The sequence below is a fragment of the Hippoglossus hippoglossus genome, chromosome 23, assembly GCF_009819705.1.
Source record: "Hippoglossus hippoglossus isolate fHipHip1 chromosome 23, fHipHip1.pri, whole genome shotgun sequence".
In the NCBI taxonomy this organism is placed as follows: Eukaryota; Metazoa; Chordata; class Actinopteri; order Pleuronectiformes; family Pleuronectidae; genus Hippoglossus; species Hippoglossus hippoglossus.
Genome location: NC_047173.1, coordinates 6,699,798 through 6,714,778, shown reverse-complemented (window position 1 = coordinate 6,714,778; position 14,981 = coordinate 6,699,798). Strand labels below are relative to the sequence as shown.

At 41.4% G+C, this 14,981-nt stretch overlaps 1 protein-coding gene across 3 annotated transcripts in view; it reads right to left on the bottom strand.

Moving 5' to 3' along the window:
• celsr1a (cadherin EGF LAG seven-pass G-type receptor 1a) overlaps positions 1–14,981 on the bottom strand; it is a 91,390-nt gene that overhangs the window by 17,511 nt on the left and 58,898 nt on the right. For all 3 annotated transcript variants that reach the window (XM_034578573.1, XM_034578574.1, XM_034578575.1), the window contains 10 exons: positions 10,613–10,770; positions 8,352–8,515; positions 7,803–7,931; positions 4,094–4,260; positions 3,816–4,001; positions 3,608–3,721; positions 3,169–3,343; positions 2,938–3,079; positions 1,298–1,418; positions 825–1,008 (listed from right to left, as the gene is read on the bottom strand). In XM_034578573.1, coding sequence (XP_034434464.1) covers positions 825–1,008; positions 1,298–1,418; positions 2,938–3,079; positions 3,169–3,343; positions 3,608–3,721; positions 3,816–4,001; positions 4,094–4,260; positions 7,803–7,931; positions 8,352–8,515; positions 10,613–10,770 — 1,540 coding nt within the window. The remainder of the gene's footprint in view (positions 1–824; positions 1,009–1,297; positions 1,419–2,937; positions 3,080–3,168; positions 3,344–3,607; positions 3,722–3,815; positions 4,002–4,093; positions 4,261–7,802; positions 7,932–8,351; positions 8,516–10,612; positions 10,771–14,981) is intronic.

Genomic DNA, 14,981 nt, shown 5'->3' with positions numbered 1-14,981 from the left:
TTCTGAGGCGTGGAAGAGCTTCATATTGGGTCAAACAGTAAACGACATTGACATTTGTTCTCAGGCCTTCGCGGTTTTGTCTTCCATTCATCTGTACTGTATTGTGTGTGCGCAGTGCCGCTGCCAAGTTTGCCCACAAGCCAGACTCGCCTCTTCTGCTTGGCTGGCCGGCGACAAAGCCAGCGAAGTTAGCTCGACTGCAGCACCAGCAGATGTGAGCGACACTATTTGTCTCCTCCTGACACTTCATCAATTCATCCGGGTACACGTTGTGAACCGGAACATTTAAAGGAATAATACACCCAATACACCCAGAGCTGTCCTTGTCATAAATATCTGACCTTCATGGATGGTTTCACTTCTCATGAACAGCGTGGTATTTATGTGATCGGTCAGCATTTTGGAACAGCTACGGTCAAGCTATGTTAAGTTATCTTATGTTGTGTGTAATGTATTATTGTATATATTGTATTTTAACATATCCTTACTTGGCTTCTTTTTATATTTTGTATTATAGTGCACATATTTTTAACAACCTTATTATTTTATTTTTGTTTTAATATTGTATACTACTCATTTTAGACCTATACTTTGCATTTCTATTTTTCTTGTTATTGTCTTGATCTGTATATATATTTCTATTCTTGGCTGAAACGGCTGTAACGTTTCTTCTTTATTTCTTTCAACTTAACCTTAAACAACCATGGGTTTTGATTTCAATATAACAATTTCCTGTTGAGGATAATATAAACTTCACTTGCAAAAAAGGTGTAAAGAATTGGGAAGTATCACATTACATTCACAAAATTAATGAATTCAAATACCTTGACATCCAGTGGCCGTGACTTCAGCAAAGGGGTTATCGCAGCGGTTGCACTGACGGCCTATGACTCCTCCCTTACAGGGGCACTGTCCGGTGATGGGGTCGCACGTCCGAGACTCAGAGCCGACTGAGAAGCACTCACAGGGGTAACAGGTGTCCTCGCCCTCGGGACGATAGTGGTTGTCCTGTGGGACGAGAAGACGCGTTACAATAATGAAATATTCAGTTCATTAAAAGAGAGCCGGAGGACATGAAGATATTTTGAGGCGCCAAGATGTGCAAGCAAAAATAAGAGTTTTAATTAGATAAATGGTTCAGTAATTCATGAGTTGTCGAGCTACATGTCAAACAAGACCACATGAGGTTTCCACAAAAATGTCCTGTGCAACCTTCTAATCATTCTCCTTAATCACGACACAAACCCTTTAATATTCCCTTTTAACCTGTGAAATCTCATGTTGTGTGTGTTTGTACCTTGCAGCGACACTCTCCTGAGGTCTTGTTGCAGTCTTTGTGAAATCCTCTGGAAGTCTCACAGTTACAGGGACCACACATGGGACTGCCCCACCAGCCCAGGGGACACGGCTTCTCCACTCTGTCATCGAAAGACATGGACAAACTGAATTAGACTCAGCACACACATATATTTATACCATTTAACTGAAAGAAAATATAACCCGGAATTATTAAAGACCCTTATGACAAGGAAATGTAATCGGGGCTTGATATTTTACAGATGAGTAAGAATAAATAACACACAAAAAAATAAGAAAGATAATTAAAAAAAAAGAAAACTAAACCATTGAATTAAGAAAACAAACGCACTTTTTAAAATGTGTTTAAACATTAATGCACATATTTTCTGCTTTGTTTATTCTGTGAAATTAAAGTTTTTATACCGATATATCAGCCAATTTTATTCTCTAACCGATAAATCAGTCAAGCTCTAATGCACTAATTCTTCCAGAAATGCAGGTTAATCTCGCATGCAGCCTCAGATTTGTATTTTTTCTTCAAATTACAAAATGAATAAGAAGAACCTTCTTCCTCCAGCTGCTCTTTATACCAGCTAAGGAGAATGAGTACAAAAGACAACAAAAAACACACTACATCTGCTGTGTATTCAACGTGATGGTTGATCAGGTTTCAACATGTTGCTGACTTGGTATCAGCTTGTACAAATCTGATTACTTCCTATCAGTTAACTAAATGTCTTGTGCTGGCCTGAATCTAGAATAAACTGCCTCCACAGTTTGAAGTCAGTGAATCAAGTGTGACTCAACACACAGAGACTTCCTTTCTCCAAAGAGAGAGAGAGAGAGAGATGGGATCTCCGGTGGAGTGATGTGATCTGATAGGGGACAAGCGCCGGTATGAGGGCAACTGAGACTAAACACCTATGGAGGATCAGTGAGGCGTGGCGAGGGAATCCCACATCCTGCTCCAGACAGGAAGTGATGCGTGTCGGAAGGGTCAGGGTTAAGGGAGGAAATGACTGGTTCTCAATCAGGGTTGGCTAATTCACGGCAACTGTGTGACAAAAGCTGACTGTGCAGGCCCACACACTTCTCTCTGCATGAATAAATGAATTTCTTCTCTTTTTGATATCTCTCTCTCTTTCTCTTTGTCTTTCTCTCCTCACACACACAGGCACACGCACTCTCTCCAGCTCGGATTACTTACTAATAAAGCTGCTCTCAGAGACTCAGGCCATTGGCAACATTACGAAAGGAGCAAGGGCCTAACACAACAAAAGAAGATTAGTGGGCTTTGTCTCAGAGGGAGGCAAAGTCCACTTTTAGTCTTTTTAACATCTGGATACGAAGGACTCTTGTATGTCTTGGAGGGATCATTGGGCACAAAGTGTTAGAAGCGTCATCAACACACCCACTCCATCGCAGTGAATCCTGCAGACTAGAGGATCCCCTGCTGTGTTCTCACATCGACTAAGGGGCTACGCGGAGAAAGTCCGCAGAAACTCCAGAGGGTCTCACTCGAACATTCACGATCACACATGCACCTCCTCCAGAGAAACTCCAGATGATCTCTCCAGAGTTCAGAGCATGTCTGAAAGCATCTTAAAAGACACGTACACAGAGAGGAGGTGACCTTACTTGTTTTCACAATACTGGCCATAGTGGTTCGGTCCACATTCACAGGTGTATCCATGGGAGGAACTTGGTTTGCGAACACAGGTGGAAACATGCTCACAGGGGTTGAGCTGACAAGCGTCCACACACCCCTTACCAAAGTAACCTGGACAGATACAAAGTAAGAAATGAAGTTACTGAGTGAAATAAACACTTTACAAAAGTACTTGTGTTGATGCAGGTGTGTATTTTTACCTGAGTCACACACACAGGTGTACGTGCTCCAGTCATCGCTGCATTGGCTGTTGTCGGGGCAGATGTTGGAGTCGCAGGGGTCGTCCAAGTCGCAGCCGTCCTCCACACGGATCTTCAGGGCCCGAGCCATGTTCACGTTGACTACATTGGTGGATGTCTCACCCACACGGACACCCTGATGGACAGGACAAAGTGATGAAGAGTGGAAGCATAAGGACGAGGAAAAAGGACGAGAATAGAAAAGAAAATAGTAAAAAGTTGTTTGATACTTTTCAAGAACGCAATATTTCTCAGACTATTTTTTTGCGAAACAAATGAAATACACACACACACACACACACACACACACACACACACACACACACACACACACACACACACACACACACACACACACACACACACACACACACACACACACACACACACACACACTGACCTGTATGCAGCCAACAAATCCTTTGTTGACATGGTTTCCTTCTCCAGGCAAACCTCCAACGTGCAGAGTTTGCAGCTTCAAACCTGGCAGGTCGTTACCAATCTCCACTGACTTCTGAATAAACAAAGATTTGCAAAAAAGTAATACATTTTCATGCTTGAAACTTAAGGCAGCACGTTTACAACTCGTAATATAATGTGCCTTTTACCTTGTACATGCTATAGTCCAGGGAAACCGTGGCCATGTATTTAATGTCCTTGCCGTCTTTAATACTCCTCAATTCTACCAGCAAGTGGTGCCACTCTCCGTCATTGACCCGAACTTGGGGGAAGCTTAGCGATGCCACGAGCTGCTTCCTCTGCCACACTTCCATACAGACCTGTTGCTCACTCACCTGGACGATGGGGAAGATTACATTTATTGAAAATATTGCACTATATGCTGACGCTGCTGGCATTTCTAATGATAGTAAGCTATTCATCTTACCATGAGGTTGATGGTGGAGGACGGTCCGACGTTGGCCTGAATGAGGGTGCCAGAGGGCTGCCTGGTGCGGAACATGAGGCCCATGTACCAGGGAACAGCGACGGTGATGTCCGGGTCGCTCAAGGAAACCAGCGCCTGACCGTCGAAGAACTGGGGAGACGGCATCACTGGAGAACGACACGACAGAAGAAATTGATTGGTGTTATTTGTTTAAAGGTGCTATGAATAACTTTTAAGGGCAAGTCGGCGCTATATTTACACAGAGACAATTATGTAACTCCAAAAAATGATCAGACGTCTGCTGAGAGGCAGTTTTATACAGGACAGGACAAGCTTTCAGAATTTCGCAAAGGGAACAGCCAATTGTGAAATCCCACATAATTATCAGCTTGGGTGCAGTGAAGGAGAAAGAATCAAACAATGGAGGTGAGCCTTTTGTGTGAGTAAAGACCAAAAGCTTTATACTTTGCATATAAAGCCATCTGCACCCACTGTATTTCTCATTTACAGCGATTATACAGAAGTGTCACAGTCGTTATTGAAAATATTGAGTTGATGAAGTATTTAGAGTTTGGTAACAATGCTGAATTTGTCAGGTTTGTTAATCCCAATTTAATATGTATGGTTACTATCAGGTTTTTTCTGAAGGAGATATAATTACAACCACACGCTAACTTTTACACAAACATCCAATGTCTGCAGACGTTCATAAAATTCACACAATATCCGATACAGACACGACGTGGTTTATATGTATGAACTCCAGTGGAGTTTGAGAGAGAGCTCATACAAAATCAACACTCACACACATGCAAACATACAAAGCAAGGGTCAACCTTTCAGCAGAGCATACGGTCTGTGTTTTCCTCCTGCATAACCTGCAGCGGAGACACTGTATGGCTCCTCAGGGCACAGATTTCAACTGAAGCGTTCGCAAACACACGCGCACAAAAGCTGCAATTAAGAGATAAAGCACATATTTGTTCCTCGTCGCAGGTAGCTGCAGCCGTTTGAGTCGGAGCACTTTGCTAAAAGCTTAGTGCGGCGTAACAGGAAAAAACAACCACTTCTCGGTTCTCATTAACTCTGTCAAGAAGAAGAAGAAGAAGAAGGCAGGGAGAGGGCCTCTGTGAGCGCGCTCCATCAGCGTGCTATCACCTGCTAATCAGCACTAGAACTATGATTCTGCTGTGGCTGACAGAAAATCAGTGATTACTTTTGCAACGGGCTAAATGAAAAAAGATATTTCATTGTGAACAAGGGGTCGAGTTTGCTGATTCCTTATGTTGCTTTCAGACATTCTCTGTATCTTAATGTATCAACCTGCGAACGTCAATTAAGGACACACACAGAGTTTCCTTTGAATAGTAACTTATTGACAACCTGCAGAATATGTTGAGTGAAACAGATTTTCCTCCTCTTATTTGTTTGCATTAAAACAAAACCTTTTAACCTCTTTAAGACAATAAAACAAAATATTCCTCTTCGAAAATAAAAAAGACGAGTATTTTGGAAAATAGCACAGCAGTCCGTGCCTCCGCCAAGGCTCAACCTTAAATTTCATGAAACAGCAACTAATGAGCAACTACTCGAGAATGTTTGAGTGAGTCCATGTGATAATACACCAGGAAAATGTCTGGAGAATCCATAGCGAGGAAAGTGGGTGTTGTGATCACATTTCTAACACGCAATAGACGCAAAACTGAATAAAAGACAAAAAGACTATGTCAGGATGAAAGAGAGTTGTCATTCACGTGGAAGACACAGATGACTTGGAAAGACGACACTCGAGATCTTTCTGTGATGAGGGTGTCGATGTGCCGTTAACACAAAACAGTGATTTCAGTGAACGCGTCTGACTCGAACAATCTCCTGCTGCGTCGTTCATACGAGAAAAGGCAAAGTTCATGTGTAAAAACGGCTTTATTTAGCTTTTTCAAACCTCACATCTTTTCTTGGAATAGTGTTAAGAGGCAATTGAGCATAAAGCTGGTTAGTGGTCCTAATCTGAGTCTTTAAATTCTTCCGGATAAGGGTGAAGCTCAAACAGAGCTGCAGTTTGTGGATGGGAGAGCAGACACAGGACAGCATTGACCAGAAACAAATTAGACCCTACATCGAGAACCATATCAACTTTCATGATTCCTTCTGTGATGACTCCAAAAACGGTAACCAGATATATTGACATTAAACACGTTTAATTGCTACACCACCTTGTTTGACACCAGTCCAGAGATTTTAACTCTACTTGTCATAACAAGTTAATGCCACCCGTGAACATGCAGACCTATTTCCAGTGTATAGTAAGCTTATACTTAGCCCGGCTTTCAGTTAGCATGACACAACTCATTCCCTGACTAAAAAAATCTGTCTGTACAGTTGAAACCTCTTCTGATTGAATACAAAGAAAAAAACGTTTCCAGTCTGGATGCGTTTGGCATTTTTGGAAAAATAAATGAGGACAAATCCCTTGTTTCCCATGCGGTGGCGGCGAGGTCGCACGGAGCCTCAAACCAAACGTGTCAACAAAGCGGCGGAGCAGCCAAAAGCCCTCTTCCCAGCCCGCTGTGATCCCGGGCCCAGTCCAGACACCGGATACCAGAGGCTGGCACTGCCGAGGCGGCTACCTCATAGACGAGATGGCAGCGAGAGGTATTCACACCTTCGCATATTGTTTGGAAGCTCGCCCTGAAGGAGGGGAATCAAAGTTCTCGCCTTTCATTAGGAGAACATGAGATGGACGTAAATATCAACACTGTTGGGAAGCGATGATGTTATGTTCCCTGACACATTTATTATCACTTAGGTCCTGATCAATCTTTCAGCACGTATGGCTGCAGATAAACTGTATACACTCGGACCACACACAGTAACATGAGCCGCTTGTCACATGGCTGCTGAGGTGGCAACTGTGACAGCTATGGGGTTACTGCAGTGTGTGTGTGTGTGTGTGTGTGTGTGTGTGTGTGTGTGTGTGTGTGTGTGTGTGTGTGTGTGTGTGTGTGTGTGTGTGTGTGTGTATATGTATATGTCTTCTGTTTCATCCTTTGAGTCCAGTTTTTTGAGGAGTGACTCAGAGTTTGATCTTTGTCCTAAACTCCAAACCCGAGTCCTGTTTTTGTGTGTGTGTGTGTTTGTGTGTGTGTGTGTGTGTGTGTGTGTGTGTGTGTGTGTGTCTTCTGTTTCATCCTTTGAGTCCAGTTTTTTGAGGAGTGACTCAGAGTTTGATCTTTGTCCTAAACTCCAAACCTGAGTTCTGTTTTTGTGTGTGTTTGTGTGTGTGTGTGTGTGTGTGTGTGTTTGTGTGTGTGTGTGTGTGTGCGTGTGTGCGCGTGCGTGCGTGTGTGTGTGTGTGTGTACAGCAGCAAGCGGGGGGGCTTTACTGTGACTTTCTATTGTGACTGCTGCGTGAGTCAGACTGAGATGAGGGAGGAGTTATCTTTATCCCACTATCCCAGTTGATCTCCCGTGCTCACACTATTTCCTGGAAGTCCTCGAGACTCATACACTTACTGCTAGTAAACACACACACACTTGTCTGCACACACAAGCTCACCGGGATGCAGGTAGACACATGCACCAACTGTAAACCCAGACAATTTCTGACTCTATTTTAAGAGATTATTCTTGTTTAATGACTAGAAAGTGAAAAACACTCCCTCTCGAACACACTAACACACACACACACACACACAGTTGCATCTTTTACCTTGTTCACAGTTCTTGCCTCCGTAACCCGTTGGGCAGATGCAGCCGTAGGTGTTCCACTTGTTGTCACACACTCCTCCGTTCTTACACACATTGTTTTTTGCGCAAAAGTCTTTCTTCGCCGGACAACCTGGACATTGAACACACACAAATAATAATTTGTTAAAGTGTAACTTCAGCCTGAGACACGCCTGCCTACAAACGATGTGGTGGTTTAGGGCCAGATCACACATACGCGAATATGAAGCGAATATCCAAATGTTAAGGGTCAGAGTTCACCAAAGAAGCAACTCTGTGATTTGCCTCACACTTTTGATTAGAGGGTGTTACGTTTTTTCAATTGTAAATAAATGTCATGATGTAAAGACGTCTAAAACTTGAATGTCTTAATGTCTTTCGACTCTACGTAACTCATCAAAGAACAGTCATATATTTTAGTTTACAGCTCGAAAAAACACATTTAAGTGCAGTATGTCTTTAATATGCATGTGTAATGCCCTGTATGTCAGTGTCTGTGAACCGTTTTGGTTTAAATTGCCACACGTCGAACCTTCTGCGGTGCCGTTGTTGGCGATGTAGCCGGCCATATCGATGGGTTTGCCGTCGATGCTGAGGTCTCTCATGCAGCCCACAAAGTCTCGGTTCCTGACGGGGAAGTCCTCGGGCAGGTTGGGAACGCCACCTAGCAACAACGGGCCTGTTAAGTCCAGTGACCTGCAGACAACACAGACAGGAAATCAGAATAGCGTCCAAAACACACAAAAAAACAATCTGATTTATTTTTGCCTGAATACATAAATTATTTATTATTACATAAATTATAGTAATTCTTTGGATTTAGGGTCTGCAAGGATCAAACCCATTTTTGGACCATTTGAGAACATATAACATTCAAAATTGAACTGACTAGACTGCAACATCCCATCGATGCCCCCACTTCACCCCAGAAAGGGCGACTGAGGTAAGGCATCAACCCTTAGCATGACTGACATTTGTAAAATAAAGTTATTTTTTCTGAGGATTAAGGCTGGCCCAAGGCTAACGGCTACCATCACCACAACTGAGTCCGGATCTACACAGTAGGTCATGAAGGAAGCTGCTTACACCCACAAGCCCCTCAACATCAATAGCCACAGGGCTTTGAGAGACTTAATGTGAAGCAACGCTGCACAAAAACATGTTCAAACACCGACTTTATAAATTGTGGGCATGTACAGTAAAGTACAAACAGTGTTGTGTGACCAGGAGCATGTGGAGCTTAGTCGAGGAGTCTTTAAGGAATTAAATCCCTAAATAAATCAATTCTGCTGCAAACTGCTACTGATTTTAAAGCTGTTTTAATTTAGAAATACCTCCCCAAGAATATTAATGTGACAATTTGCATGTGAAGGTATTATTAATCCAGACTTATGGATCAACACCGGTGGTATTAGGTAGTGAATTTATTTAAGTTCTAAAAGACATTTTTAAAGGGAAAATATTACATAATTTCTGCAGGTAAAAGCTTTATATTTAAAAGAGCCGTACAAAAGTTAGGGAGTAAAACATCTATAATACCAATATATTGGCAGATAATTTTTTATTAAATTGGCAAAGATTTCTAAGATGCCATTATCTTAAACCCCCAGGACATATAATTGAAGGTTAATAATTAGTTATATAGTTATAATAATAGTTTAACCGTAAATTCACTTGTCATAAATAAAAAGAAAACACAAATACAACTAAATATATAGAATTTGAAAATAAAATTGAATGAAAATTACTTTTATGGGAAATGTAAATAGAAAAACACCTTTTCTCTGCATTGTTTATTCTGTAAAATAAAGTTTTCACATCAGCAAAAATTATATTATCGGTTGCGCTCTAGTGTTAAGCAAATGTAAGTGCGAGTGAGGAACAATGATCATATCTCTTCCCACTCTGGTTTAAGAATGCATGTCAACAATAACAGTAAATCTATCAGGGACTTTCATTTACAGGTGAAATATTTACAGAAACATGTCATTAGAAAGTTTGTAAGATGAGAAGAATTTACCAGATGCCTCTCTCATATCCAAAATCTGAAAATAAAACAATAGCCTGTTATAGGCTACCTAATGTTTGGCCAAGTATCTTATACTTCCTATATATAAGACGGTGCCTTTGGGAGGAAATCATGTGAAAACAAACCACTCTGGTTACAAAAAAAGATTTTCCCAGCACTGAAAGCCATGTGGTTCCTTCCTTTGTGTTAGTGACATGCATTTCCAAAAGTGAAACTGTTCAGGGAGCACATTACATAACATGGTAATGTACCGTATGTTTGCAAATTCAGGCGAGACACAGTTTCAGTACCTCTGAACTCCTCTCAGCGTCTTTTACCTGTGCAACAAGTTCCCGAAAGAATGTAACCTCATTATCTCCCCTTGAAGCGCTGCGTCCCCACCCTCTGCATACTAAATGTGCCCCAGCATGTTAGCTCTCCAAAAGACTCATTAAAGAAAAAATGTCTCACGCTATAGAAATAACAATCAATTAGTCTGTGGCAAACACACGGTAAGTCATTTTAAGCCCGTGTTTTGAGGAGCTATTCGTTGTCTGAGGCCATGTCTGACAGCAGGAATACCACAAGGATGAGTGCACAGATTAAAATACAAAAGGAGGAGAGGGTGGTGAAAAGAGAGATGGGTAATCTGGTGTAATGGAGGCGATTGTGGGCTCTGAGGTACAAAATTGTCCCATAAGTTTCTAAGTGGTCCAGACCTGACGTTTGACAGGAAAGAAAAAGATAAAGGATGCATGAAAAGGAAGACAAAAAGAAGAGCTTACTTCTTCTGTCCGGTCTGGGTGCCCTGGGCAGCGCAGGAGTAGTTGCCGATCTGCCTCCCGAAGCGAATCGCCATGGAGATGTCACAGTCGTCCACTGCAACCACAGCCACCTTCTCTCCAGAGGGCCCATGAGGGACGCCCAGACGCCCGATGTTAGGCTGAAAAGTAAAAGGAAATACAACCGAAACAGTTAATCACCGACATGTAGTGTTTATCTAGTGGATAAATGTTTGAGATACTTGAGATAGAAAGATAAAATGAAGGGATAAATGGTTTAAAAAAAAGCTTTTCCATAGAGCCCGACCAATTCTGCTGTTGGCCAATTCACATTAGACATATCAGTATCTGCGTTTATGTTTGTTGATGTACATTTCGTACATTTCTTTGTAATTAGGGATTAATTGATGACGGCATTTTAGGAATCTGTATAATTTTCTTCATAAAATAATGCACTTTGTACTCCCTAATACCAGCATCGACAAAAAGTCCCCATCAGGCAATTATTGACAGGTAGTGTTGATGAAAGGCTGTGGATGTGTGTTGACAAATAGAAAGTGGACAGGAAGCAGATCTATCGTCTCCTCTTGTGTTTTTCACGGTATTGTTATGATAAATGACCTCAACCAACTGAATTTAGTTAAAGATTTAGTTTTCCTTCTCAGTTTCTTCTCAGGTTGGCCGGGACGGCTTTTTGCTGCTCGATCGCTGCGGGTCAGCGCTACACAAACAATGTCTCACTGGCTTCAGCCAACCTGCGGCAGAGGCACACAGGCTCTGCTGGCTTAAGGCGACAAAAAGCCCATTGTGCGCTTTGCTCGCAACTAATGATTACAAAGTAGGCTAATTCCTCCATCAAGGCTTGTGGCCGACGAATGTTGATCTGAGAAAATGTGGATCAGCTTAGAAAAACCAGGCCACCAAATCGCTTTAGTTCTTGTAATATCGAACCTGAGACCAAAGTTTACTGGAGCATGTCCTCGATAATAGTGGACTTGGAACAGGGAGCGGGAGGTATTTGAGGAGTTTAATTAAAAAATGTTTCCACCAATTAGAAAATAACACCTCCTTTCATTACTGGCATGAAAGTGAAGCAGGAGAAATAATGTGGGTGAGGATATGAGTCATTCTAAAACACTTTCAATTTGAAATCAAATGAAAAAACGTGTCATTTCCTTTTTGTGAGTGGTGTACAGTAGATTGGTGATTAGTCTGCTCTCTCTTCTATCTCTCCTGGGAGAATGGTAAATCTCTAGACTACAAAAACACATAACAAAGGGACTGCAGATCCCAGATCTGATCACAGCGCTGTGTTTACACTAGGCACCCGGGCTCCTTAAAGCCTGACAGGTTGACAGATAGCAAGAGAGACTTTCAAACCGCTGGGGTGACGGGTCGATTAAGGAAAGAAATCAAGAACAAAAATTGAAATAAAATTTGCTCAATGCTTTTAAGACAAAACATTTCAGGTATTTTGTCTGTTTTAATATAAAATAAGAGAAAAGTAGTTACCAGAGAAAGTAACAGAAGAGAAGGAGGGGAAACCCAGGCCTGGATAGAAAGACAATGTGTGCGCATGTGTTTGTCTCCTACACAAATAGGATTAGAGTAATGAGATACTGGCGGGGCAGACACGCAGTAAAGGAAGAGGAAATAAAAGAGGGTGAAAAACAGAAAAGAAAGAGCGACAGGCAGAAATAGGGTCAGACACAAGAGACTGAAAGAGAGAGACAAAAGAAAGACCGGCAGACGGGGAGAAAAAAAAGAGCGACAGAGGGGTGCAGTGTTTTTCTATTTTGGCTCAGGTGGACTTCGCCTCAGCATATTTTCCGACCCAGGGGGAGTTTTGTTGTAGTTTGTCTCTGCCACTCCCGCTAATGTGCTGTTTCCACTAATTCTGCTAAAAAACAACTCTACACTTTCCATAAAGACAAAGAGAAAGTACAACATCCTCTGACACCACTGCTGCTCTTCTGTTTTCAAAAAGTACAAACACGAAACTTGCGGAATAAATCAGGAGAGAACCCATTAGGTTTAGGTTTTTTCGGTGTAGAAATGGATCAGGGTGCGGATCCAGAAACTTGTTTAACATTGTGAGATTGTACATAAAACTTATTTACTTTACATTAATTTTGCGTCCATAATGATTATTTTCTTTTTTTTTTACTTATTATATATTTCATATAATTCATACAATTCTTAATTTAGGAAATAAAAATTCCCTGTTGCTTGAATACATTTTTGGTCACGTGCTTCACGCCAAGCTTCTCCCTGTGGGTTTGTGTGTGTGTGTGTGTGTGTGTGTGTGTGTGTGTGTGTGTGTGTGTGTGTGTGTGTGTGTGTGTGTGTGTGTGTGTGTGTGTGTGTGTGTGTGTGTGTGTGTGTGTGTGTGTGTGTGTGTGTGTGTGTGTGTGTGTGTGTGTGTGTGTGTGTGTGTGTGTGTGTGTGTGTGTGTCATCAGTAGCCTCCTGTATAATCAACCTTGTATGTCGAACACACCCCTATCTCTGCACAGGTATCTGCAGGTGTTAAAACCCACCCAGTCCACCTCCCAGCGTCACCATGGCGACCACAGACATCTGTCTCTATCCAGACGGCACACGCGTGAACCAGTAAATTCTTGTCGGGGCCTCCCACTGTTGGCCGCAGCGCTAATAACTCAAGGCGGAAAAGAAGGACGAGTCTCAGGATTGAATGTGTCGTTATGTAACTCGGATTCTACTTCCTGAGACAACATGAGCTGCACTTCAGGAAATCTATGTCACAGCTGCTTTCAGGTGAGGCACATGCATGGTACACACCACGTGCTCAGCAAGGTTGGAAATGAATACAGACTTGTGGCCAGATTGGTGATTAAGCAGGTCCCTGGTAATTAGGACAACCTCATGCATAAACCTGCTGTGAGATACACGTGGATGAAAGTCCCTTGTGGGAAGCCTGGGAGAAAAATACAAAAAAAAGATCTGATTTTGCTTTGAAGGCAGTCGAGCCTGAAGGAGAACAATGACGACCCCAACACAAGCAACCAAAATAATCAAAGAGATTCCACAGTGGAAAATACACTTAAAGAAGGAAGAGAGAAAAAAGAAAATGTCCAATGTCCTCTTCGGCATAGTTTATTGAAAAATAGCACAATTTGATTACTACTATTTCTTTTGCTGTCCTCATTTTACTTCTCTTCCTGAATCTGGAACCCAAAGATGAGGGAATTCATTTGGAAAATGTGATGAATAAGTGCCTCCTTCTTCCCTTAACAACTAATAGCAAGAAGAAATTTAAAAGGAATAGCTTGAAATTTTGAGAAATACACTAATTTGCTTTCCTTATCATTTCAGTACAATTTGTATTCATCTGTACTTTACTTAAGTAGATTTATTTTCATTTTTACTCCCCTACATTTTTACAATACACTGTGCTACATGTTCACATTGTTTCAATATTTTAAAAAGTAATCAATGACGAGACAATGAACTCAAATTATTTTTCAAACCAGTGAGAAGATGAGAAGATGCGTGTGATAACTGTATAAAAGGTTTTCACATGCAACAAAAGGCAAGATGTTGAAGATAAATAAAACCACGGTGTGAGAAAGACTCTTCGGGTTAATGTGAAGTCACGCTGATTAAAATCTTATAGTCGCTTAAAGAATTCAGTGGAGTGAAGAGGGGATGAGATAAAGAAAGACAGGAAGCAAAACATGGGAGAGAGAGAGCATACCCACATAATGGACCCACAACCTAAGATCTGCAGCTGTTACATGTGCTGGTAACTTATAGACTCACACACACACACACACATACACACACACACACAAGCATGCATGTTCAGTATAGTGTACAGTACACACTGTGTAAGCGCTAAACTGTGTATTTATGGAATGCGTGTAATGCGTGTGTGTAATATGTGAGGGATATAAAAGCTGCTGTTGTTTCAGGCACAGAGTTGTTACTCTGCACAATTATTATAAGCACATCTTCAGATGCACTGCATGTGACGAACAGTATGTTTGAACAAATTAATGAAGTTTATTATGATGTCATGCATGGAGCTGTACCCATACTGTATACTGTGATGAGTGGGAATAAAAAGTCCATCTTGTCTTGTTTTGTATTTAAAATTGATCTCATACAATAGAATATTAATAAATAAGTATTATGATATATAAATTCAACACAAGTAAATCATTTTATGGCCATTACAAAAAAAAGGAATGCCCTCTTAAGCTGAACATGGATAAAGTACATGTAATATAAAGAAAAACCGTAAAAGTAAAATTTTTAAATAGTTTTACAGGAAGTAAATCAATCAATGCTCAATTGCTTTTACATAAAGGTGATGTTCAGTGCAGATAACCTCTGGCTATAATCAAACA